Source organism: Fusarium odoratissimum (genome assembly GCF_000260195.1).
Source record: "Fusarium odoratissimum NRRL 54006 unplaced genomic scaffold supercont1.16, whole genome shotgun sequence".
Lineage (NCBI taxonomy): Eukaryota > Fungi > Ascomycota > Sordariomycetes > Hypocreales > Nectriaceae > Fusarium > Fusarium odoratissimum.
The window spans coordinates 99,599-124,130 of record NW_022158702.1 but is presented as its reverse complement, the minus strand read 5'-3'; the positions used below and the strand labels follow the sequence as shown (position 1 = coordinate 124,130).

The 24,532-nt window shown below is 44.0% G+C and overlaps 9 protein-coding genes across 9 annotated transcripts; 3 read left to right on the top strand and 6 right to left on the bottom strand.

The window, feature by feature from the left end:
* Positions 1–411: 411 nt before the first annotated feature.
* Positions 412–1,404, top strand: FOIG_09602 (uncharacterized protein; the record flags this gene model as incomplete). Its single annotated transcript, XM_031209882.1, has 3 exons — positions 412–495; positions 556–1,304; positions 1,356–1,404. 3 exons carry the CDS (start codon positions 412–414, stop codon positions 1,402–1,404), a joined length of 882 nt encoding a protein of 293 aa, XP_031060133.1.
* A 499-nt stretch (positions 1,405–1,903) lies between these two features.
* FOIG_09601 (uncharacterized protein) lies at positions 1,904–2,118 on the top strand (the record flags this gene model as incomplete). Its single annotated transcript, XM_031209881.1, has 2 exons — positions 1,904–1,934; positions 1,961–2,118. The coding sequence occupies 2 exons, from the start codon at positions 1,904–1,906 to the stop codon at positions 2,116–2,118; spliced, it is 189 nt and encodes a 62-aa protein (XP_031060132.1).
* A 5,688-nt stretch (positions 2,119–7,806) lies between these two features.
* On the bottom strand, positions 7,807–8,079 carry FOIG_09600 (uncharacterized protein; the record flags this gene model as incomplete). The annotated part of the gene is made up of 1 exon (XM_031209880.1): positions 7,807–8,079. One exon carries the CDS (start codon positions 8,077–8,079, stop codon positions 7,807–7,809), a length of 273 nt encoding a protein of 90 aa, XP_031060131.1.
* Positions 8,080–9,491: 1,412 nt separating this feature from the next.
* Positions 9,492–11,028, bottom strand: FOIG_09599 (uncharacterized protein; the record flags this gene model as incomplete). The annotated part of the gene is made up of 1 exon (XM_031209879.1): positions 9,492–11,028. The coding sequence occupies one exon, from the start codon at positions 11,026–11,028 to the stop codon at positions 9,625–9,627; it is 1,404 nt and encodes a 467-aa protein (XP_031060130.1). The 3' UTR covers positions 9,492–9,624.
* A 1,993-nt stretch (positions 11,029–13,021) lies between these two features.
* On the top strand, positions 13,022–13,264 carry FOIG_09598 (uncharacterized protein; the record flags this gene model as incomplete). The annotated part of the gene is made up of 1 exon (XM_031209878.1): positions 13,022–13,264. The coding sequence occupies one exon, from the start codon at positions 13,022–13,024 to the stop codon at positions 13,262–13,264; it is 243 nt and encodes an 80-aa protein (XP_031060129.1).
* A 1,318-nt stretch (positions 13,265–14,582) lies between these two features.
* Positions 14,583–14,846, bottom strand: FOIG_09597 (uncharacterized protein; the record flags this gene model as incomplete). Its single annotated transcript, XM_031209877.1, has 2 exons — positions 14,583–14,624; positions 14,649–14,846. 2 exons carry the CDS (start codon positions 14,844–14,846, stop codon positions 14,583–14,585), a joined length of 240 nt encoding a protein of 79 aa, XP_031060128.1.
* Positions 14,847–15,514: 668 nt separating this feature from the next.
* FOIG_09596 (uncharacterized protein) lies at positions 15,515–16,580 on the bottom strand (the record flags this gene model as incomplete). Its single annotated transcript, XM_031209876.1, has 3 exons — positions 15,515–15,686; positions 15,756–15,918; positions 15,974–16,580. 3 exons carry the CDS (start codon positions 16,578–16,580, stop codon positions 15,515–15,517), a joined length of 942 nt encoding a protein of 313 aa, XP_031060127.1.
* Positions 16,581–17,180: 600 nt separating this feature from the next.
* Positions 17,181–17,929, bottom strand: FOIG_09595 (elongation factor 1-gamma; the record flags this gene model as incomplete). The annotated part of the gene is made up of 2 exons (XM_031209875.1): positions 17,181–17,792; positions 17,876–17,929. 2 exons carry the CDS (start codon positions 17,927–17,929, stop codon positions 17,181–17,183), a joined length of 666 nt encoding a protein of 221 aa, XP_031060126.1.
* Positions 17,930–22,093: 4,164 nt separating this feature from the next.
* FOIG_09594 (uncharacterized protein) lies at positions 22,094–22,960 on the bottom strand (the record flags this gene model as incomplete). The annotated part of the gene is made up of 1 exon (XM_031209874.1): positions 22,094–22,960. One exon carries the CDS (start codon positions 22,958–22,960, stop codon positions 22,094–22,096), a length of 867 nt encoding a protein of 288 aa, XP_031060125.1.
* Between the last annotated feature and the right edge of the window lie 1,572 nt (positions 22,961–24,532).

The following is a 24,532-nucleotide window of genomic DNA, read 5'->3' as shown; positions in this document are numbered from 1 at the left end:
AGGTGATTGACTCCTCATCAAATCCTGGCACGAATCCGGATCGATACCGGAAACTGTTCCCGAGCCTAGTCCTCCATGTAGCTCAATCACAAGTCTCGGTTGTTGGCTTCCAAAGAGGTGAACCCATCTATGGCACAGTGGGGTATGAGTATTGATTAAATACAAGTGGTAAAAGTCTCTGATGCTCTCGCAGTATCATACTATAAAGGGCAATTGTTTATCACATTCTGTCTCCCGGTATTACAGAGTACTATACAACAAAATTTGTTCTGGCTTGATCATTTGTTCTATTAAAGAATGGACTCTTCTTTGATTGCGAGCGACATGCAATCCGAGGTAGATACTGTCACGATAAGCCCACAGCAGAGGACGGAACCTCATATTCCTAATGGCATGCTCCATACACCACTCATGAGAAGTATCATGCCCTTCATCAACGGGGGCATTTCTGGTATTATTGCAACCACTGTCATCCAGCCCATCGATATGGTCAAGGTAAGCATTGAAACAAAATCAACTTTCGTGGAATGACATACATTCTGAACACAAAACAAGGTGCGCTTGCAACTTGTCGACAGTAGCCAAATGGGTGTGCCCAAACCCACGCCACTTTCAATAGCGAGGACAATTCTCGCCCAGGGTAGGATGCTCGACTTTTACGCCGGCCTATCCGCTGGTCTCTTTCGTCAGGGGATCTACACAACATCAAGGTTGGGGTTCTTCGACATGTTCATGAAGCGGCTACAGCAGAATCACCAAGAACAAGAAACAGCCGTCAGCTTTGCAGAGCGCTGCGCCGCCGGACTCTTAGCAGGTGGCCTTGGGGCTTTTCTGGCAAACCCGGCGGACGTCGCCCTGGTCCGAATGCAGGCCGATGGCCTACTCCCGGCCGCTAAGCGCAGCAACTATAAGTCGGTCGTCGACGCATTAGTATCTATCACCAAGGCGGAAGGCGTTAGGGCTCTTTGGGCTGGAGCGACACCAACTATTGCCCGAGCCATGTCACTGAACCTGGGCCAGCTTACGTTCTTTTTCGAGGCCAAGACCCGGCTAAAGACGCAGACCCAATGGTCGGCATCTACGCAAACCCTAGCAGCGAGCGCTATCGCTGGCTTTCTCTCTGCCGTTATCGGTATCCCTTTCGATTTCGTCAAGACGCGACTACAGAGACAGAAGTCAGGTCCTGATGGCAAGGTAGCCTATAACTCCATGGTCGACTGCTTTAAAAAGGTAGCCACAGAAGAAGGCTGGATGCGATTTTATCGTGGCTTTGGGACGTTCTATTTCCGAATTGCACCGCACGCGTAAGCTCCCCAGCGTTTATACGTATCGTTCTGACGCTAACATGTATAAAGTATGATAACATTAGTTACAGCGGACTACCTTGGTTGGATAACTAGTTAGAGTATTACAATAATAGCCTTCTTGATAAAAGACGGAACTATAGTACTTGTATTTCACATGACCTACGGCTGTTATCGACTTATTGCCTGCGTGATACTGCACACTGTAACAAATTAACATGTTCAACCGAGCCTCCATAGAACGTTCGCCCATTTGAGCCCAAGAACACGTTCTTTGTGAGCCTTGATTTTCCAAGAGCTCTCAAACCTCACCCCAGCGGAAGTCCTTTCTCATCGCCGTGCAGCCCAACATCGAAAGCATCAACCGGTTATTAGACAAAGCTTCTATGTTGACACTGAAGGTATCTCAAACTCCAAAGAGAGATCTATGTAGGATCAATCTTGGCATTTAGTATTGTTTCCGTTGCAATCTACGATTCCCTGTCTAATAATACGCATTGTATCCATTTGTCTAATTGTGTTGTCACTTAGGTACCTAGGGGACAGCGAGATTGACCAAGGAGCTACTCGGATGATCTGAGAGGGCCACTGTGGTCGCCATGCTTTCCACCATCGACTCTGTTGTCGATGGTAATGAACAACAATCGTATTTGCAGTAAGCGAGGATACTTTGGGTGTCTGCTTCGCTTTATGGGATGCAGTCTCCAGTATCAACGACAGAGGACTCGGCATGATCGTCATCTACACCGTGTACAATCTTGAGGTGACTATTCAGTGGAGCGAGGTCAAGGAAGAGCGAGGTAGAGAAGCATAAGTCAGTTAAAGAGGGGCTTTGGCCACAAAATTCTTTCCAGAAGGAAACGTTGATCTTAATGGCTCAAGCCCAGCCTCCCAAGTATACTTTCCGGGATTATGTCATGTGTGAACGATTTTCGTGGCGGCATCACCCTCGCACAATAGGGATCACTCAGCCTGCTCTTCGGCGACTAGTTAAATATGATAGCAGCTCAAACAACATCTACTGGCATCCAGACCCCTCTAGTAATGATATTGTTTGAGAAGTACGGCCAGACATGTCACATCTCCAGCAATTCATTCCGCCATGCACTACCTCTTGCAACCTGTCGATACATATTAACGATGTTTATGATTATATATCCCTCTCTTTGCCTTTTGACAGCCTATACCCTGTAGTCGACGGGATACCTGAGATTCCCAGCTTAATGGCCCGCGCTTTAGGTCTAGCAATAACTCCTCCGGATTCAACAATGTCTGAGGCCCGGCAGTGCTCTTCCGTGAATTACAGCTCTAACACAGCATCATGTCATTGAAGGAGGAACGAGAAAACTGATGGATTACCGGGCCTTGCCCTGGGTAGATCGACTCGTGGTAAAATGTGATCAGTTATTCGGAGCTACTGAAGATTATGTATCCGTCTATGAATTACTGCTGTTGCATATCTCGGATAGCTTAGTATGAACATGCGATGCAAGCCCGTTTTCCTCAATCTGAGTAAGCAATGCTGCGAGCTCTTGCTTGGATTCCACGTCGATGTTCCCGAGGGGAGAGGCTCTTGATATACTGCTTGCTAAAAGGTTTATGTAGTCTCGGTAGATATCTGCCTTCAGTAATTAATCTGCAAAGATAGAAGGTATTACAGTATAGTCCCTGATGGCATAATTAATAGGTTTTGGTACTGGTATTGCTTGCAGCCAGAGGATATATATTATGACCACTCTTACCTGTAATATAAAGAGAATCTTGGAAATCAGCGTCTAAGGCTATAGTAATTACATGTCGGTACTTAGATCAAACCAATGTTTCGGTAGATGCCTTGTCTTCTGATCTTCTGAAGAGCCCTGACGGTTGAGCTTGGGGAAGTTTATCCGTAGTCTCCAACGCTGTTTCAAAGGGACCCGAGGTATACAGCACAACTCGAGTCATGTGTCCGACGTCGACCACACCAAGAGGGCTCGCGTAGCCTTAGGAGATGCTCTTGCCTTGGTCAACGCATGCAGGCAGGCTCTTGGGAGTAGTGCGCCCAACCTCATTGTCTCCTAGAGTGTTCTTAGCGCTTCGAGGGGCCATTGGGTCGTTGGCACCGGTCGTTCTTCAGAATGTTGGCCTTGTTGACCTTGTTGACAGAGACAGTATTCAATCTGCTTATTTCTGCAGACCGAGGAAATGCTTGTATGTTGCTTGGGAATGAGGTAACGCTTATGGCTGATTGGTGATTGCCAAAAGCTGTTCGGTGTTGTGACGGTGGATCTTCAGGCTTATGAAGGAGATGAGAATGTGAGAGAAGGAAGAACCGAGCTGGTGGAAGCACAAAGGTTTTTCACTAACCCGTCTAATCTTCTAATTTATTAGCATTTTGTCTCTGGGTCAGTGATGACATTGACAACGAGATCCGAGAAGTATTAGCTATAAGTTATTTATTGTTTGATGGCTGGCGAGAGATATCACTCTAAGCTGTGGCTGAAGTGACTAGAGGCATGAGAGCGCTGGGATTTATGGCTGTGGCTAAGGATCATACAATTAGGCGACATCGCATCAGTGCTAATGCCAAACAATATCGCGTCTGCACATCAACCATTGGGTGCATCTGTCCTTCCTTCTACTCCCCTCCAACAATCAAGTTGGCGCGGCATTGATCTTCTCGCCTAGTCTATTGCGGTTTGGTCATTTTCAACCAACATGCTAAAGAGGTATTGACATTTTCTGGGCTAGTTTCCGGGCGTTTGACAATGGCAACAATCTACCCTGTAACTCTATTTGCGCTTCTGTCTGGACCCTCATGACCCATCTCACGTCTTACTTACTGCCGCCACCAAGATCGGATTTCTTCTCTTCTAATTTGCGTTTTCTATCCTATTATCCATCGCTGCTCGAAAACAGCGTTCCGACTTTCCTGGGAGGCATCTGCAAATATTACCACCTGTTCTCTCGAAGCGCGCTCAATAACTAAATTGCTCCAGCTTTCAAGTGCGACTGAACAACCAAGATCATCGGGCGGCCTGCATCGAACAACATGTTCGAACACGCACAACAACTACCTATGACGACCCCTCATCGATCTATCTGCTTACGAATAGGACAAATTCTCTCCTCCGGCTGTGGCCCTAGCTTCCGGCAAGGGCCGGTCGACGAATACGCACTGTCGAGTGAAGACTGCAAGTCTGCGACAAAGACTGAACCCGTGATGTCACGTGTCTGCTTCCTCTTCTGACTCATGAGCACCAACCCCTCAGCATCGTGATCGATATATCCAACTTCGAACTAAAGTCAGCAACAGTCATGTAATTGCTTCTCAAATTGTACCAATCTTCACAAGAGGAGGAAGAGCTTCTCACCGAGCTGATTGGCTTGGTACGAGAGAGTCGGCGTAGCCATGTTATAGGGATATACTACAGAGTGACTAGAATATATAACAATTACAGTGAAACCTTCCATACCGTCACCTACAGAAATACCAGTGAAGGCTATCAGGGGTTCATTGGGCGCAGAATCCGAATCTCCCCAGCAGCATCCATGAACCGCAGATGTAGCCACAGACATGACGCTTCAGCATTCAGGACCATCATGAACTTGCCTCATTACAACGATAGGAAATAATAAAACATGACTGCGCATTGGTATCCCTGAGTACGAATAGAAACATCGCCGATTATTATGTGCCCCAGCATCACCCAACTCGTTCCTGCATATGTTCACCGATTCGATACACGACTCCGGGAGACTCTATGCATAAACTGGGCGGTTCCGTGTTTCCTCTTTGTTCGCTCGCCGCGTAGCTCGGGTATCGTGTTCATCGCTCGGCTCGACGTTGGTCTGCTGTCAAGCAATCTAATGTCTTGACACGTATGTTCATCACAACCTGTTTCAAGATCATCGTCAGCATGGTAAAATTAGTATCCAAAAGTCTGTGGACAGTGCCCCGCCAACGTGTAATCCACCAGATAAAATCAGACTAATCCTAATTATAAACTTAGATAAAACTTAGATAAAATATATCTTAAATAAATAGAATTTTAGCTACCTTATATGCAAAGCGCAAAAGAAACTATAAATTTGATAATATAGTTAAAGCTCTTATTATATAGGCTATAGAGAGTAGGAAGTTATATTAAGCTATTATATAAGAGGTAAGATATTTACTATAAATAATCTTAAATATTATTTAATACTAAAAAACACTATAAACTCTAGATAAAAAACTAAGATCTAGATATCCTTAAAAACTTATAATTTAGCAGATTTAATATATATTAATTTTATTAAAATATAATTATTATATTATATATAAAAAGCTTATTAACTTTTTAGGTAGTTATATCTTATAAACTATAATATACTAAGTTATATACCTTTATTATAGTTATAAATAAAGGGCTATATAAAGAATACTATTATCTAAAGAAACTACTTATTAATAGCTTTCTTAGTATTAAGCTTAGAAGAAAGATATTAAAGAATTATTAAAGGTTTATTACTTTAAAGTTTATAAATTATTTACTTCTAGGAATCTTTTACTTAACTAATAATACCTTTAGATTATTTTTAGTAATAAATTATTAATTTAATTATAACCTAATTATAAATAAGATTAAATATTCTAAAAGCCTTATAAGAAGTTTATAAAGGAATTAGTTAATATAATAGTTTATAAAAAGTTATAATTATCTATTATAGTTTAAGGAGTAATTTAAAGAGGAGGGAAATCTAATATTATTATTATAATCTGTAATTAGATTACTAAAAGAAAAAGATATACTTCTTTAAGTTATTAATAGGCTTTAATAAAAGGTTTACTTCCTATATATAAGGGATTTTATTAATTTTAATAAGATAATACTTATATTTATACCTTAGAGTTTATAATAAACTAGCTATTAGATTATAAAATATCCTAGATTAATTAACCTACTTATAGTTTAGATCTTAATCTAATTAAGTATATTTAGAAGTAATTAAAGCTAAATATTAAAAAGATATTTCCTTAATTAGACCTTCTTAAAAATAATAAAGTTAATTAAGTAAAGTTAATTAAATGTATTAAGTTAGTATAGGCAGTAATTATAACTAAGTAGGTAAATCGGCGAATTAACTTACTCCCTTATTAAATTGATATATATATTTGCGCCTAGGGTTGGTATATAAAATATTAAAGAGAAAAATTAGGGCTTTAAAATAATATATAATTTAATATTATTAGATTTAATTTAATTAAAATATCTATAAGTGAAGTTATTCCTGTTATACGGATTAAGTTGCTATAGGGTGGGGTGTCTACAGACTTTTGGAGCATAATTTTAGAGAGATAAGAATAGATAATTACCTTCCAACTGCAGGGTAGGTTACTGATCCAACTGTGTGAAATCAGCGGCTTCCTCATGCTTGGCGAGATCTGGTTCCCCCGAGTCCCTCGCTGGGAGCCGCCTTTCAGATCTGTGCCCTCCACAGCGTTGGGCTTGTCTTTTGCCCGAGAGGAGACTTGACAGCTGACGCAACGTATCTCATTACCCTCAGTTTAGCAGCTTCACCTTGTGCTTCGTCACTCTCATCCCGCTGCGGGATTCCTCCCCACCGTACTACCCTGGACGCTCTTCGAAGGACGTAGCTGTGCCGGCTGCCGCGCGCGACAAGTTGGCGCTTGAGGCACTCGATGAATGGTGAGATTCTGCGTCGGATTCATTCGTCGGTAGGGGCGTGGCGCTGATCGTGCCTGTCGGCAGTCTTTTGGAGAGGATGTTGTGCGAGGGAATTCGTATCGGCATGGTGAAGAGATTTGTGGTGGATATGTACTGGGAGGTTTGCAGTGAGAAACGGGAAAGATGGAGTGTAGTAAGGGCGCTCGAAAGCGAATTAAAATAATATTGATGTGGTAGAGATGAAAGTGGTGTCCTTGGTGTTTTTGTGAACAGGAAAGAAAATGCGTTGCTACGTCAAAAGATGTGGGAATCGCGCTCTGGCTCTTGCGCAGCACGACATCGTCAGCTTGAGATCGAATGTCTCTCGGTCGAGCCCTGATCTTGACGCGACACGTCATTTGGAAACCCTTCACCTTTTTGAGTAGAAGAGGAGCCGATCTTGTGCATCGCAGCATGCAGACTGCGCATCATGGGGCTTGGGTCTCTTGCGTTGAGTAGTTGTCACGATGGGTTGCTGTCACAGCGACAATGATTTAGAAAGATTGGAATCACGAGTGCAATCACTTCACGCTGCTTGTTTCATTGGCGTTTAATAATGATCAATGTTGAGGTGAAAAAGCGCAGTTTGCCCAGAGACACCTTTCCTCTCATCGCTCTGTTTCTTCTTCAACCCTCAAATAGAAGTTCCGTCCCCAAAAAAGGGCAATACGCGCAGTATTGTAATTCCTTCCGTCAAACTGGAAAAAGTACGTTCACCATTGCCGGTCTGTGATGGATTATTAGCCATCATGTCATCAACGTCCAGAAGCATCCACCGATAACTTAACCTCGTACTTGTTACTTCTTAAACATTAAGAGGAAGTTTGCTCCTTGCTGGCGGCACCAGACTTAGCAGCCCGAAGCTCGTGGAGGTCGTCGTTCTCGGTGATCTTCTCCGTCAATTCGGTTTCTGCCGCACGCCAGAAATTGGTGCGTCGCGCCAGTTCTGCTTCCAGATGAGCAATACGGCGTTCCGCGTTGGCCAGTTTCTCCTCAAGTTCCGCATTATCCGTGATTAGCATCTCGTTGGCTTCACGGGGGAGGTCGTTCTCCTCATTGGCGAACGCGCTGTCTTCCTCGATCATCCGCACGCATCCCCGGAGGTAATTTACCTCCGGGCTGTTGCGCCGACATGATATTTCGTCGTGTGTGAAGATTTGTGAGAGGATATTTGTGGGTATGTGTGTGAGGAAGGGAGGATTGGATGAGGGTTGGAAAGCAGAAAAAGTGAGAAGTTGTGTGAGCAGTGTGGGGTCTGAGTATTTGGGCTTTCTGCCTGCCACTGTCAAGAATCGTTTTGTCAGGTTCCACACTGGCAGAACATGAACGCAGCTTGAACAGGCCTCTCGAGAAAGTCGGACCGAACACCGAACGGACTAATCCTGCTCAAGCAGTACGCCTTAGCCAGAGGATCTGTTCTGCTGAAAAGAGGATGTGGACAAAGTTCCTGCAGCTTGGTTCCCCCTCTTTGAAACAAGATCACCACCTGAGCCTCAAAACATACTAGCCAGCCTGCAATGGTCGTTCAACGTCGTCAAAGCGCTCTACGTCCAGACCACCCTTTCCCCAAGTTCAGCTTCCTGGTATTGAGTCTCGAGGTATTGATATACCGGATTCGTATCCACAAAACGCCAATGGAAACGGAACACGAAGATGTCGAGAACAAACAAGAACGCTGTTGTTTCCACCAAGTGATCCTGAAGAACCGTCCCACGAACACACTAACGTGAAGCAAAAGGACAAACCAAACATCGCTTCCCCTTCTACTTGTACACTGGCCACTTTCCCCTTGTGTCTGCTACGATCCTTTTGGAAATGCAAACATCACTGACTCGTGATATCTAAGCGACGCCGACACCCCCGAGATGAACCACCAACCTCTCGCCTTGCGGCCCGGTGGTATCTCGAGATCTACTGTCTCAGCGATTGATTCTTGATCAAGAAAACAGCGTCCAGCGAATGCTTGACCCGCTTATGTCTTGGCTAGTTTCCTAGTGTGGCGAAACTTTCCTCCACACGGCCCTAACCGAAATCGTTTTGGATGCCACCTTGATGACCGTTCCTGAAGCTAGTCCGGCTTATGAAGCGGAGAACCACTTTAGCGCAGAAAACTAATAATAACGACATTCAAGTGACTCTCCAGAGATCACTCAAGACTCTTCAGCCTTAGTGGCCAGAGAAGAAGTTGCAGCGGCTCTCTGTATGAATAGAAAAGTTTGGATCGTTTTTATAAGACAACTCCGGTGCAAAAATCATTAATCCCCAAGGCATTCGTCTTGGCGGTAGCTTACCTGCTTCGTGACCTGTAGCCGAATGAAGAGGCTTTCGTTCTACATTAATATCGTGTATTACCCCGTCACCATTTACAAAGTTTGTCAGAACATTGGTGCCAACGTTCCAATCGGCCATATCTCTGCCGTGCTTGCGCTGTCACGGCCTCTTCCGAACCACTCAATTGCATGCTCCACACCCTCGCCTAACTCAGTAACTGTGGCTAGAGTCTCGTACATATGTTCTAAGGTCGAATGTTTCGCGCTGATCTCCAAGATAAATTTAATCAAGCGGTCTCCTTCCGAACTGCTGCATTCAAAGTTGAGACAAAAACAATTACCGTTAACAAAAGATACTGGCTAAACACTAGCTAAGAGCTCTTCACCGTTTAGTTCTGTAACCACCGCTTCTCCTCTTTGTTCCGCTCTTATCTCCGCTTCATTCTTCAGATCTGTCTTCCACGCATCCCACTCCGCGCCACCATAATCACCATCAAACCAACACATACAACCACGTCTAGCCTCGCATTTAACACCATTCTTTCGCATCAACAGCGTAAAGTCGCCGACTGGTGAGCCTGAGACAGGGTAATCACCTTTGTCAGCGCTGATAAACATCCCCCGCAGTTCTACATGTTTCAGGGCTGGAAAGTCATGGTGAGTAAGTAGCTTCCCGACCATGTCTAAAAGCTTCTCGCTACCAATACCACTTGGGTCAGGTTGTATGAATACCTCTGAATCTTGTTTGTGGGCATATTCTTCAACACCAATTCTTTGCTCCAAGACTAATGTCTCGAGTGTCAATCTCGAAGCCAGGACGATCTCTCGCCAGCTCTTATGAGCAGGTCGCTCAGTGCGTACAGACCAGTAATACAGCATATCCTCTGCGATAGCATCGTCGCCACGAGAAGGCTGACAGAGATGAAGGTGCTTCAGCCGAGGCAGGCTAAATTCAAGTGCCTGATCGTTCTGAACTTCCGAGGGAAGAAAGCACGACAAAGGTCGTGGTATCGGCAGCCACTCCTGATTTCGCACGCGCATCATATTGGCAGGATAAAAATGGTAAGGAGTCCATGGCTCTCCGAGGCGACGATGGCCTGATGCAGGATCTTCAATCTCAACCCCGCCCTCAAGCATTCCGAGCTCAAGACGCTCAAGGTTGACGCCAGTCTTTAAGACCCACGCAGCAAGGGAACGGGCTATGTATCCGTAGAGTTTAACATGACGAAGCGTTGAGGGACCAGCGCTGGGAAGATCGAGATGTTCAAGCAGGGTTGATTCGTTCTCCTGGTAAAGGTAGTTCCAACCAAGAAACTCATGGCTACCATGTAATTCAAGGTGCGTGAGATTGGTCAAGTGCTGTAGTAAATACCAATGCTTCAGTTCGAAATTGCCCCTCAAAACAAGGCTCAATGACCTAACTCGCGATGCAACCGCTTTCAATCGTTCCATATCTTTTCCCGACGCGCCAGATGACAATGGCTTAAACATCATCAAAAAGCTCTCAGCCTTCAATGTTCCTTGTCTCGATCTCTCTGCAAATATCAGGCTTCTGGCTGACTGTCCTGGTTTCGGTTTGTCGCGGAGACAGAGGCGGCCAGGGTCGTGAACGCTCGCGTGATGAAGCTCGATCACGGTCCATAATCGAGGCTGAACAAAGTGATTCAAGTATTTGGAAACCCGAGCCAGCACCGTAAGGTCATGACCTGACATATGAGAGATAATCTCGAGTATTATCTCGTGAGGAAGTTTCTTCAGATGCATTTTGAAGCAGACGTTTTGCAAATGATGATAATTGAAGTGAGAATAATTTGCAGTGTAAAGTAAATAGAGACCGTGCAGTTCACGATGTTGGACTCAGTGGATGCCTGATTAGTGGGGACAGTTATGGGTTAATGCCTGAGTAAGTCCTGCATTATTTGATGCTGAATTTACTCCAGACATGATTGACAATTAAAAAAACAACTGGCAAATAAGCCCCAGCAAAAACCGCTCTTTAAGTATCTAACCTTATGCAACAACATGCAAGCAGGGACGTAGTCTCCAAGAACAAACTGCTTCCAAACAGGTTGAGAGTAAATACATATATGTCTCTGAATACCAGCGGGTGGATCTCATTGATGAGCGTCGGAATCCAGCTCCACAGCATCGCCTCGAACTGAGAAAACGCTGTAGGGTAACCCGCAGAAGGAGATAAAGGCAACAGCAGCGAACTATTCTAATCATAGAGCAAAGACACCGTTTCAACTACAGTAGTGCTATTCTGAATGAGAAACCCGAATCTTATATAAATGATCTATTCTATACTTAATCTAAATGATGAAAAATGTCTAACCTAATGCTAATTCATCTCTTACAGTGGCGTTGTCAACAACCCGGTTTGCAGAAGCCATGATTTCATCGTGAATCTCAGTGCCGTTATTGTCATCGTCTCTCCACGTTGCTCATCTTGGTCTTGACCACATACATTAACGGAAGTCTGAGGGTCTTTAAACAGATGTGTGATAGTGGAACGATACAAGCGATCATGTGCTGCTAAGGACGTGAGTATTTCTTTTTGACTATGGGATTGCGTTTCAAGCCTTGTTCAATTATTTCTTGTATGCCGTGGCCGCTCACCTTGTAGTTAGATTTGAGTGCACTCATGTTAACACGTAGGAATATTAACTACTGGTTCAGAAACCCAGGTGACTCAATCTCCTGGTTCTTGAGCATCCGCCTAAAATCGTATTGAATAATAGTGTCAGTTCCTTTCCCAGCAGTGCTTGCGGCAACGTCTCCAGGTCTTTTGATCTTTTGGGGCGTAGGAGCGACGCCCCAATACTAACGAAAAGACTAACGTAAGAATTAGCACTTTAGTTGAACCTCGAGACCTCGATAGATGATCTCACATACGTGGTCAAAGAAACGCTGTGCTGGTAGTCTCACCGACCCACAGCTCTTGATACTGGAATCGTGTTCGCCAATTTGACGGATACAGAACGAGTGTTCTTTAAACCAATGTCTTAAAGCAGCTAATTTGTTGTTTAAAGTGAATTCGATTGATTTTCGAGTAAGATAATGGCACAACTACTCAGCAGAGCCCAGGGGATGAAAGTTTTAGTTGAGCTTTATATACTCGTTTGTAGCGGTTAATGTCAGGTTTCATCAGACAGAGAGGACCTGGCCCTCGGTATTAAACCCCTTTTCGTTACGTCCATGATACTTGGGTAGAATCGCGGAGCATTATCGAAGCCTCCTCAATGACTGACCAATATACGGATTGATAACCTTGACGACAGCTGCCTTGATCACTACTATCACCACCATCAACAACTCAAGACCAAGCCCAGCCGCCGTGGGTTGCCCATATACACGCAGTGATGGCCGGTGCTTTCATCATACTTATGTTCACGTCAACAGTCGTTCCCCTTTCCCTATGGTTCCCACATGCGTATGGCACTGGCAGCCTCTGTTGACCATCTCAGGATAGCAGTCACTGTCGCTTCTGACAGTGGTAATTTCTATTCCCCATCTACAGATGACAGTGGCAGCTTGAGATCACTACCTATTATTGATTCTGAGCCTCCAGAATTCTCTTGGCTTTCTTTCCTTTCTCATCACCCAACACTATACTCCACGATCAACACCCACTCTACATTCTATCACCAACACTCCTAACCCGTCTACTTTCCTCCTCTATTAACAGCCATTTACTTCCCTAACTATCACCATTCTAATATCAACCCTTGCGGTAGTCATCGCAATCATGTGTACCATGGCTCGCATCACCATTTACTGCCGCCGCTGCGGCAAGTATCTCCACGATTATGAAGAGATCCGACAATGCGCCAGCAGCCGACGCCGCGGCCAAGGACCCCATCGAGACCTTGGATCTGAGAATGTCACTTATCAGTCGAACTGGACAAACTGCGATGCATGTCAAGAGGAGTACGAAGTGTACATGTATGCCCGTCGGAATGGTATTCCTTATCTTCAACCCAACCCTCCCTTCAATTAAGTCAATAGCTCAACGGAGAGATACCCAAGAAACGAGTTAATATCGAATCCGGAGAGACCAACTACCACTGTGGAAGTCTCGACGGAACTCAACCCTTGGATGAAGATGGAGGATTGGAGTGCCATGAACGACGACTCAATACGATAAAAGGAAAAGACAAAAAAAAAAAAAAAAGACGAAAAATAAACAACCCGACAAAAAAAAGAAACCAAGATTCGTGTGCCTTGGGCGAAGATTCGACCGGAATGCACACATAAGCGACGACTTGATACGATAAAAGAAAAACACAAAAAAAGGCGAAAAATGCAAAACCTGACAAAAAAAGAGCGAAACCAAAAAAAAGAGGCATCGGCAGTGGAGGAAATATCTTTTAGACTAGAAAATCACAAAATACAAAAAAAAACTTTAAAAACAAAAGTTATTTAGTGTTGATAAAAGTGTGGAAGGTGCTCTATGTGTATGAATGCTGTGTCCGGAATAACATAGCCCCTCGTAGATGATTTCAGTTGCTGTTCCTGGTATCATGTTCATCAAGACATCCACCCTCACCAATAAGCTCAGCAGTTGAAGACTCCAACGCTCTGCGGTTTCAAATCATGCCGACAACTCTCCTGTTGTGGTAGTACATGACTGTGATCTCGTAATATTATATCTCGTCCTTGTTGTTCTAGTATTCCCGACAAACACGGTATTCGTCTCTCACGAAGTGCTGAGCTCGTCTCTTCGGCGATTGCAGTCCAAAGCTGGGCCACAGTAAACTTGTGACAGTGGGTTTTTCAAATGTTGTTGGAATGATATCGTAAGGACTTCATCTCGTTGAAGCAGAGGAAAAGGCGAGGTTCGTGAAATTCGTGGAGGGTCTGGAACAGCGGCATGGTTTTTCCGGGCTATAATACTCGGTGATGTTAGTTTGACATTGCTATCGCTTATAGGAACTTTCCTTGAATTACTGAGGTAGTTATTGACGGCAATAATCACAGGAACGCCCGAAAAAGTTAGAATGTAAGAAGAGGATGTTGGGTGGTGGCATCGGCGTAGTTTGCTGTTACGCGAGAACATCGCAGAGGATCTCGGCCAAGTGCGTCGAATATGCAGGTCGAGGCCCTTGAGCGATAATGACTGATTCTGATTTTCTCTAATTGATCAGTTACTTAGTTGAGCCTAGGTCAATCTTGGGGGGTATTTGCATCCTGCTGTTCTGTCATTCTTAAAGCGCGATGACTGGAAATGATCCAGAGATGCCCGTACAAGTTCTTCCAAACACTGGATAGCTTAAACTCGGTCTGATTCTCGGGATCCTCGTTTGGATCCCCATCCTCTAAACAACCTGAATTAGGTTCTTGAGCTGTTTTAGGATTATCTGGAAAGGTGAATAGTATCTTACCAAGGCCATCTCCTTATCGACAATGTTGTTGTCGCTAGCGTGAAACTCGAGGTCATGAACAACTTGCTGCATTTTGGGAGCCCATAGAACATGGCGCTTCTCTGGATTGATTTCGGCGGCGAGATGCTCTTGAGCAACAGAACAGGACGCACATTGCATATAGTATACTGTCAATGTCTCTTGTGCCGGATACCGCATGAAATTGGCGCGAGTTTAGTCTTTCTTCTCGGCCGTGCAGAGGTCAGTACTCTTTACTAAGGAACCACTGTTTTTGTTAGTTATTCATGTATGAGAACGTTGAAAAGATATAAGTCTAGGCTTAGCAATTATTACACTTCTTTGCCTACCTTGTATAATTCATTACTATATAGCACTGTGCAGGGATGCGCCGATAGCGCTGCTATTAGAATCCACTAAAGTGAGTAAACTAACTTATAGTGGCTCCTAAGAGCTCTGATTCCTACCTATCACCTTGACGCTTAAAGTCCGCCCTCTGTGTAATTAGCGTGTCAGTTGGTTGCAGTAGCGCCAAACTTTAATAGAGGTACAACTACTTACAGCATTGGGCATATCGAGTCATGAGGACCCAGGCTCTGCGTTGACAGTGAGTTCTTCGGCTTTTCGCAAGGCATCTTTTGTTAGATAACAAACGGCCTGAGTGAATCAAGTAAGCCACTCAATGATACAGTTCATCTTGTAAATGGACAAGAGGGAATTTTAGAGCAGAGAATCAATTAATGTAAAGGTCTACCGTAATAAAACTTCCGTTGGCATAGAAGGCACCCCATGGCTGATGTGTCGGTCAGTTGACGAGAGGAAATCAACAGTTGTCTACTTCTTTCGTAATTGGACTGTCCACTAACAGGTCAAGGGTAATCATATTTAAACCCAAAACGCTGATCTGCCGTAGAAATATCATCTCTCTTGTGACTCTTGAAAAAATCCTCGAGGTTGATTGTGGCGACGGTCGGGTATCTCTGGTTGTCGAGGTTATCCCCGAGGTATGCAATTCCGTTAGTGCACCAATACGCAAAGCTTCTGAGCCCGGCTGTTAGTGCATCTGGGACCAAAGCATAGAGAACAGGTGACTGGTGGAGGAAAGCTTACCCAGGAGCCCAAGTCATTACGTCATCTGGATCCTCCTCGAACTGCCTTCTTACGGTACTGTAGAGCTCATCAAGAGATCCAAGACGCTTTAGATGCAGAGAACTCTGGTAAATTCTCTCGTAGCTTGCCTTGATTTCCACGGCGCTCTTGCAATCCCCCCGGACTAGCCCTGTCAGCTGATTTGTTCTGGCACGCTGCCTGAGAAATGTTCAACTCACAGCGGAAGATACCGGACGCGTTCTTATCGACGATCAGAGCTGCGGTATAGGCCGCGGCGGTCTCATACGTCGTCAACTCCCATTTCTCATTGCCCGTGCCCCAGTAGCTAATTGTTTCATTGCTGCTATCAAAGATGTGGAAGAACGGACTCCAGAAGGTCTCCATCAGGGCACCAACCAGAACATGAACTCCCATAACCTTCTTCTCTACCAGGTATTTCATTATGATCTTGGCCGACTCTTTGGGAAATAGCTCGCCGTCCGGGATCTTGGTGTAGTCGACGGCAAAGTCGCTGGGCACGTATCGCGGAACACCTTCTTTGACGCACGCGTCGATCAGAATTTTCTGGCCTCGAGTCATGACGTCGTTGTTGCCGTAATAGCAGCAGATGACAATGTCGCATCCGCGAGCCAAGGCTTGAGCAGCGTCCTCGTCATCATACTCGCCCTGGATGACATGAATGTCGTAACTGCGAACGGCTGCCTGTGGAAGTTTCTGTGGGCTCCTGCAGAGACCTTTGATAGTCATATCCGGATATTCCTGTAGTGCCTTGACCACACACTGTGAAAATTTGGCTGTGAGGCCGGCAACACCGACAACAGTCATGATGAGTTGTTAAAGCAAACCTCAGAACGGAAAGATGAGGGATGGAAAGAACAGATAGCCAGTGGGGGAAAGATAATTTTCGGCGTCGAGGGGCGATGAGGTATAAAAGCCCAAGACAATACTATGACGTTTGGAAATGCTTAGAAAGCGAGATGGAACCTGAGCCTCTTTGCTGATAAATCAGCATTTCCTATGCATGACTAGTGGGTCGAGTAAGGAGGGAAAATAGATAAGGGGAAAACGGGGTATAAGAAAAAGGGTGTTTATTTCTTTTAGAGGGGTGCGGATGTGATCTCTTCTATAGATTTCTTAACGCGAGCTGAAGAACTTTGCTAAATATCTATTATATTACCTTCCATTATGTAGTTAGTAGGAGAAGCAACAGTTAATTATTACTTTGTAAACCTACTATAAGATATAGTACGCCACCTCGTCCTAAAAGCGCATAAGCATAAAAGTCCTATCACGTTAGCTTTTGCTGGCTAATAGCAGGGTCAACTAGGCACAGCATGCATATATTTCTATCTATGCCCCTGAAAGTTATTATACCAAGGTCCTTTATTTATATCAGTAATCCAGACCTCGTCATAGAGACGCAGCTCAGGGGTCGGTCTTCCTAAACTCAATAAAGTTCTTGCCATCAAAGGCTGACGCGACACGCTCGTCTTGGATGACTCGCAAGTACCAATCCGTAGTCAGACTATATTTTGCCCTCAGCTCTGCGTCAATGACTTGGGCGAAGCCCCAGTACAGCCCCGCGACAACCGAAATGTCAGCCAGGCTAAGCTGCTGCGTGGCAATGTATTTGCGACCCTGTAGCTGTTTCTCCAGCACTTCAAGAGAGATATTGAGACGTTGGAAGGAGTGTTTGTCGGACTCTTCGTTGAAAGAGGCCATGCCGTACCGCCACAAGATCATGGTCGTCAGGGGCTCGAATAGCTCGTGGTCGGCAAAGCCGATCCACTGCCTGATGACAGCCCGCTCACCTGCGGTGGAACCCAGCAGTTGGGCACTTGCAGGGCCGCTTTCGGCAGCATATTGGGCGATAGCGTCCGACTCGAATAGGGTGAGTCCTTCGTCAATGGATTTGAAAGCGGGAACTCTGCCCAAAGGGAAGTCGGCGAGGAACTCGGGAGTTTTGTTCGTCTTTCCCATGACAAAGTCTGGGGCGCAGTCAATCCTGCGACCATTCATTGCTGCCACGGCCTGGACCTGCCCAGGGTATCAGCGAGGGGTAAGGCAGATAAGGAGAACAGATACTGAGGGAAGCATTGGAGGTAATAGTCGCAACATACCTTCATGGCCCTGGGATTGAACGGGTAAGTCCAGATGGTTCCGATTGAGCCCATGATGGCAGATGCGGATGGCTAGTGGATGTGGTCGTTGATAAGTCAGCAAACAAGTATGATAATGGACGAGTGAGGAATTTGGGAAGGACGAGCGTTTGAAACCTCCAAGGTGCTAAATAACGTCACGATGTGGTTTTTATGTTTGCAGAACGCACCAGCGCTCCCATCCACCCGCCCGTTCTTCTTGAGTACTCTCTCTTAAGGCTAAAGCTTGATTAGGTAACTCCTCATGGACGTCGGGGTCAACATCGTTCATAGGCCCGAATCGACTCATACTGGTGGCGCCACAAGCGGATCCTAGTCCTGTCAGTAACTTGCATTAGCTCCTAGAGTGGAAACTTCGGTTTGAGGTATTAGCGGAAACTATTATGAGTTAGTTGTATGACCTTGGTTTCTAGCTGTTTTCGGGGTGAGGGTAGGCTAATATTATAGTAATATTAGATATAGGGAAACTAGCTACCCCTAGAAACTGGCTTTTATATTTAAAATACTAAAGATAAAATTATGCTTATAACTTAATTAAAAATACATATTAAATAATTCCAAGTATTATTTAATAATAGTGTATATTCTATTTATTATATCATTTTATAGTTTAATTTAATATACTACTAACTTATTAACCTAGCTTTAATTTATTAGTATTTATAGTTTTTCTTTAAATATTAAAAACTTTATTTCTTAATTTACCTTTTTTTCCTCTTCTTCACTTTATAATATCCCTTAATTCTTATAATATAAATATTATATTATTAATTTAATTAACTTATAAATATATTTTAATATTATAAGTTATATCTAATATATATTAGTATTACCGGCTGGTATTATAGTAGTAACAAAGGCTATGACTACCTTAATATGCTATAACCTTATTTTAAGTAATTAACTATATCTTTTAATACCTCTTATTAGCCTATAGTTTATTAATTAGTAATACATTTTTTTTAACATTAGGAAATTATATATAATAACTAAAAACTATCTAATTAATGTATTATATTAATTCTAATTATTTGTAACGGTTGCACAAGCCGTTAAACCACAGGGCAAAAGATCGGGCCATAATCGCTATGTAAGCAATCATGGGTGTGCTACAGCTACCTTATAGAAGCCTTACAGCGCTGTTACGGGCACGAATCGTAACATTATTTAACATATGATATATATATTTTACTAATTATATAATAATAAGGAGAGAAATATATACTTAAAATATATTTATTTTTAATATTATTAAGTTTTATTAAAGAATTAATTACATAATCATTATTTATTATAATTAAATAACTATTGCTAGGATAATTATTTATAATAATAATTATATAATATTATATTTTATAATTATAACAGGAAGACCGCCGTCCTTGTTAAGGGTTGTATTTTTTATAATGTATACATCGATAAAGAGGCAGTCTTCTAAGAACTCTAGGTCGGGGCTTGGAGTGGATGGGTTATTAACGCTATAACATACAGCGCCGTGCTAATATTGGGAGGTTAGATGCGGGTCTAGACTGTAAGTGGTAAACTTCACCTTGTGAGCCTGAACCAAGTGTCCTTCGTCGAGCGGTTAATCAGACAACCGGAAACGACGTGGCCCAGTGGGCGGTGCGGCCTATCTGAGCTAACATTAATGCCACGTCGAGATGAGAGCGTTGTAAGTATCAACATACCGCATACCCAGAAACTGATTAACACCATGGGAAAGGGCTACATCTTCGTATTCAGCATAGCCCAAATTGACACATGGTGCGGTCGTCGACGAGTAGTTATCGACAGGCTTTGCGGCTACGATCATGCCCCTGAGAGAGGACGTGCACAGTAACATGATGGACAAGAGTCGTGGCAACATGGTGAGTGAGACTGGTGCTCTATGAGGTATAGAAAAAGAAGTAATATTGGCCATCTGTAATCTGTCTCAGTAGATGCAGTAGTTGAGTCTGGTGAGCATATTATATATGTACCATACAGCACAGATCATAATCTGGTATTCAAGCCGTGATCGCGGATACTACACAGCCAAGAGAGAGTAAAGAGAGTGTAAAACGAAAAGCATTTGTAAGTGACCCGCGTATCAGACTGGATTTATAAGAACTACTACTACTTAGCTACAGTGTCAGTCTATCCATGAGAAATTGTCGCGCTAGTGGTCTTTGACTTAACGAAGGAAGGTTGCCGGATTTTCTCGCCATGCTTCAATGCATTGCCCACCATGTAAGTAGGCGGTTAGTGCGCTCTGACAGACCCCCACCTTGACTAAGCTCTCACAGTTTGCGCGCCCTTGTCAGTAATCCGTGCGAGGTAAAATCTTACTTCGATAGGCATGTGACGAGGTAATAAATCTCAGGGTTGACAAAACATCATAGGTACGCCTGCTATATTTTCCCAGCGTACCAATTATGATTAGTCACAGCCACACCTGATACAAAATAATTATGTTATATTATATTATGTATATTTTTCGTCCGGGGGGCCGTAAGCCCCAAAAGTCCCCTACTGGGGCACAGGACATGCTAAGCTAAACTATCTATAATCGCTGCCGTACTAATCCTCGCTCAGGTTATCTGCAAGGCCTCTTGCGTCAGAGCTGTATATATGCTTAAGCGTTTTCTATACTTATCTCCCTAAGAGGCACCTCTCTACTTATAGCCAGCTCTATAGTAGTTATCGGTAAAGCACGTCCTACTGGACATTAATATAGTTAACCTTAGCGGAGCTTCCCCTAGCAGCATCCTATCTAGTTTATCTAGTATATTATCGGCATAAAGGCGTATTAATTTTATGAGGTTATCCTATTAGCAGGAACTATTCCTCTCTAGCCTAGAATTCTCTTATATAAATAGATTAAGTAGTTTTCTATACCCTAAGGCAGGAAGTCTATAATCCCCTAAGATCACCAGTAGCTGCAACCCTAGAACTATATATCCTTAGGGGAAACCCTTATAGGAGAAAACCCTAAGGCAGCTAGAATACTACTCTATAAATAAAATAATCGCCTTATTCTATAGTCTCTAGGTAAGCTTTATATTATTCTAACCTAGCGGTTTTATCTAATAGTCTTATCTAGTAAAATAAATTATTAAAGCCTAGTTATATTCTAGGTAGTAGCTAAGACTATAAAATGAAAAAAGAGAGTCTCTAGGTAGTATATAACTGCAGAGATTAGTTAAGCAGCTTCTAAGCTGCAAAAAGGGCAATAAACTATATAGGGTCTATGCATTAAGGTCAAGGGCACCAGAGGGCCTAGAAAGTCAAGTAGCCGAAGGCTGTTTATATTATTTAGGCAGCTAAAGCTGCAGAGGTTAATTAAGGCAGTATTAAACTATAGGCAAAGGTAAAAGTAAGGGTAAGGGCATAATAACCCTTAATATTAAGCAGCAAGATACTGCAAATATCATCTAGGCAGCCAAGGCTGCAAAGGTTAATTATACAGGAAGTCAAGAGGCATAGAGGCCAGAATATTACAGGCTTATAAAGCCAAAATATTAAGGTAAAAAGAAGTTATAAATAAGATAAATAAAATAATACCTAGAGGTAATATTAAGAGCTTATAAAGCTTAGTGTTATTAAAAATACTTATTATAAAGAAAGATTAACTCTCTAAATCCCTTTCTTCTAGCAGCTATTAGGGTCCTGCTAATCCTGCAGCTGCTTTTATTGCCATTTTAGCCTATAAAAATTTTCTGCCCTAGCAGAACGCTAATAGCAGGTGCTAAGGAAAGTTTTTTATAGGAGAGAGTTGCCTAATATAAAATAACCTCACTAAATTCGACTGTCGCAGGGTAGGCATGATTTTCATGATCTCAGGAAACAACTGCGTTAGCAATCACGCTGTATGCTTTAAGAACTGTGCGGGATGGAATACCCTGCACGAGAGACAAGTCAAGAACAATCAATCAACACATTTAGCTGTTGCTCATTATTGTTATTTAATCTGCATAGTACTTGAATTGATAGCAGGGCATGCAAGATGTGAACGCCCAATATCGGGATGACGGAAACCACAAAAGCAGCTGCCAGCCTCAGAATACGGGCTGGGCTTTATCAATTATTCAATCGATGCTCTTTTTATTGATATTCACAAAGGTTGTCTATCATTGTGGGCTAGCAAGAGATTCCTCTGGCTCTGTTCAGCCACTTTACTGCGAGTTCTCGTATTATTACTCAAGGAGCTCGTCGAGTTGCATTGCTATCTATCAAGTTGTGAAGGTCGACCTCGTCCTCACTAGATCTTGGAACACTCTCTCGTGTCTCCCTGCGTTCTGATGGCAATCCCATCATCGCCCAAACGACCGAAGCCAACACACCTACTTCTGGCAGCATGGTCATGAATAGGTAGATGACTCCGCTTCCAGACACTGAGCTAAAGGTTTCTTTGGCTGTGATCGTGTAAATCAATGAATGTATCGTTCGGGCTGTCATGAATGGGAGCGCCGCGCCTACACCAATCATGCATCGTCGTTGCGTAGTTGAGAGCAGGTTCCATTTGCGTACAAGGCGTAAGAAGAGTAAGGCAGTCCATGCGAATAGTGCAGCGAAAAGACCAACACTGACTCTCGATAGCGAGCTAGGTGCCATTAGGTCCTCGCGATAGCGGCCCCCGATGTAATCGGCGACGGAGACGCCTACACCTGCCCAGCAGATCAACTCCGGTATTCGAAAATGCCAGTCCGTAAGAACCTGTAAGTGAGCGTTTCTATGGGGCCCCTGTGTAAGCTGACAGAGTTGCCGGGAGATGGTGGTATGAGAGGGTACTAACGTTCTCTTGAGAAGACCGAGGAGGACGAACATAAGGAGGACCAAGCCCAACGATTCTAGAACAGACGCTGCAGCCCAAACACTGGAGCTGCCCGTTGTGAATGCTGCCAGCAGACAGCTTGCTCCTGCTATCCGGATGGATGAAAACAAGGCCACGCTGATCCAGCCATCTTTCTTTCGGATACCAAAGAAGATACCGAACAAAAAGAACACGGCAAATATCGGTACCTGTGCAGCTGCAATGCCATCTCTCAGTTGAAAGGAACGTTCCATCGTTTATTCAAAAATGCGGAAAGACGCTTGGGACGACGTGCAACAATGACTCCCGTGCAGGAATTAGTCCGAAATGACGGCCTGACAAGATATACATATGGTCAAAGTCCAGACAAAGGGGCGATGAAAACGATGACGCCTCTTCTGAATGGCGCGCTTGCTCATTTTGCCTCAGTGGCTGCAAAGGAGCCGGGGCAGGGAATTCCGGTGGCCACGGATGCCAAGGTTCCATTTTAGGGAATTGTTTCGAACCTCGGGACATCATTAATTCACTGATAGCGCAAAGCAACGACACCCTGGACAAACTAGAACAAACTGATGGAGCGAAAAAGACTTAATAATTGTGTATTAGACACCTTTGCTAGATGAGATAAGACCGATTGGCTCGGGGATATACTACTGCGACAGAAATCCACTCTTTCGATCCACAGCTTTGTTCGAGGTATCGTAGTTTCGAATTGATTGCCTATTTGAGTTAGCTTTATGTGATAGCTTCTAACTGGTAGAGTAGATACCAGCGTAACTTCCTGCCATCTGATTAGCCGTGACGCGAGAGCCAAGGTGCGATAACTCCTGGAGCATGCCATAGCCTCGATGCGTGGAGGGTTAAAGCTCCATTAGGAGTCCCGACAGGGCGTCCGTTTTTCTTTCCACTCTCAATAAGTATCTAAGCTCCCCGTCTCTGCCTTCGTCTCACTACACGCTTCGTTTTGTCTTGTGATCACCCTCAAGCACCGATTTCGACGCGTATCTGCAATCGACATGGCTCACATGTACAATCTCGGAGCCAATGCCTTTTTTCTGGTTTTCTTTTCTCTTTTACTCCCAATTCAACTCTTTCTTGGCATAAAGCACAAAACATGGGGTTTTATGGTAGGCATGGTCTGCGGACTCAGCCTGGAGATCTTGGGTTACGCGGCTCGAATTGGTCTGAGTAAAGGCGTTGATTTATTTCTCATGTACGCGAAAACGATGGGGCAAATCGTCCAATTGATACTGATTCAAGATGCAGGTACATCGTTACCCTTACCATAGCGCCAGCCTTTCTCAGCGCGGCCATTTACCTATGCTTAGCCCGCATAATTCCGGTTTATGGTCAACATCTTGCTCGGTTCCGACCGATGATATACACAAGCATATTTATACTCCTCGACTTGCTCGCTCTTCTGTTACAATCAGCAGGTGGTGCGCTGGTTGGAGGGGATGATGCCTCCATGTGGGACAATGGTCTGTCTAATCTCAAAGCCGGCCTCTCAATACATCTTGTGGGCATTGTTGTATACTCCTGCCTTTGTTTCGACTTCGCTTTCCAAGTGGTCAAGAATCGGGGCAACTGGCAGCATAAGTTTGCTTCACTGCAAGCTTCAAGTCGGTTTCGAAGGTTCTGTTCTTGTGCGTTAAAACTTTTCCCATCATGATGCAAGCCTGATACTAACAGCGTCATGAGCCAGGCCTTGCTGTTAGTACGCTTGCAATTTTAATTCGAACCGCCTTTCGTGTCGCCGAGTTGAGCAAAGGGTTTCATAGCAAGATTGCAGAGAGCGAGCCGGCGTTTCTAGTCCTCGACGGCAC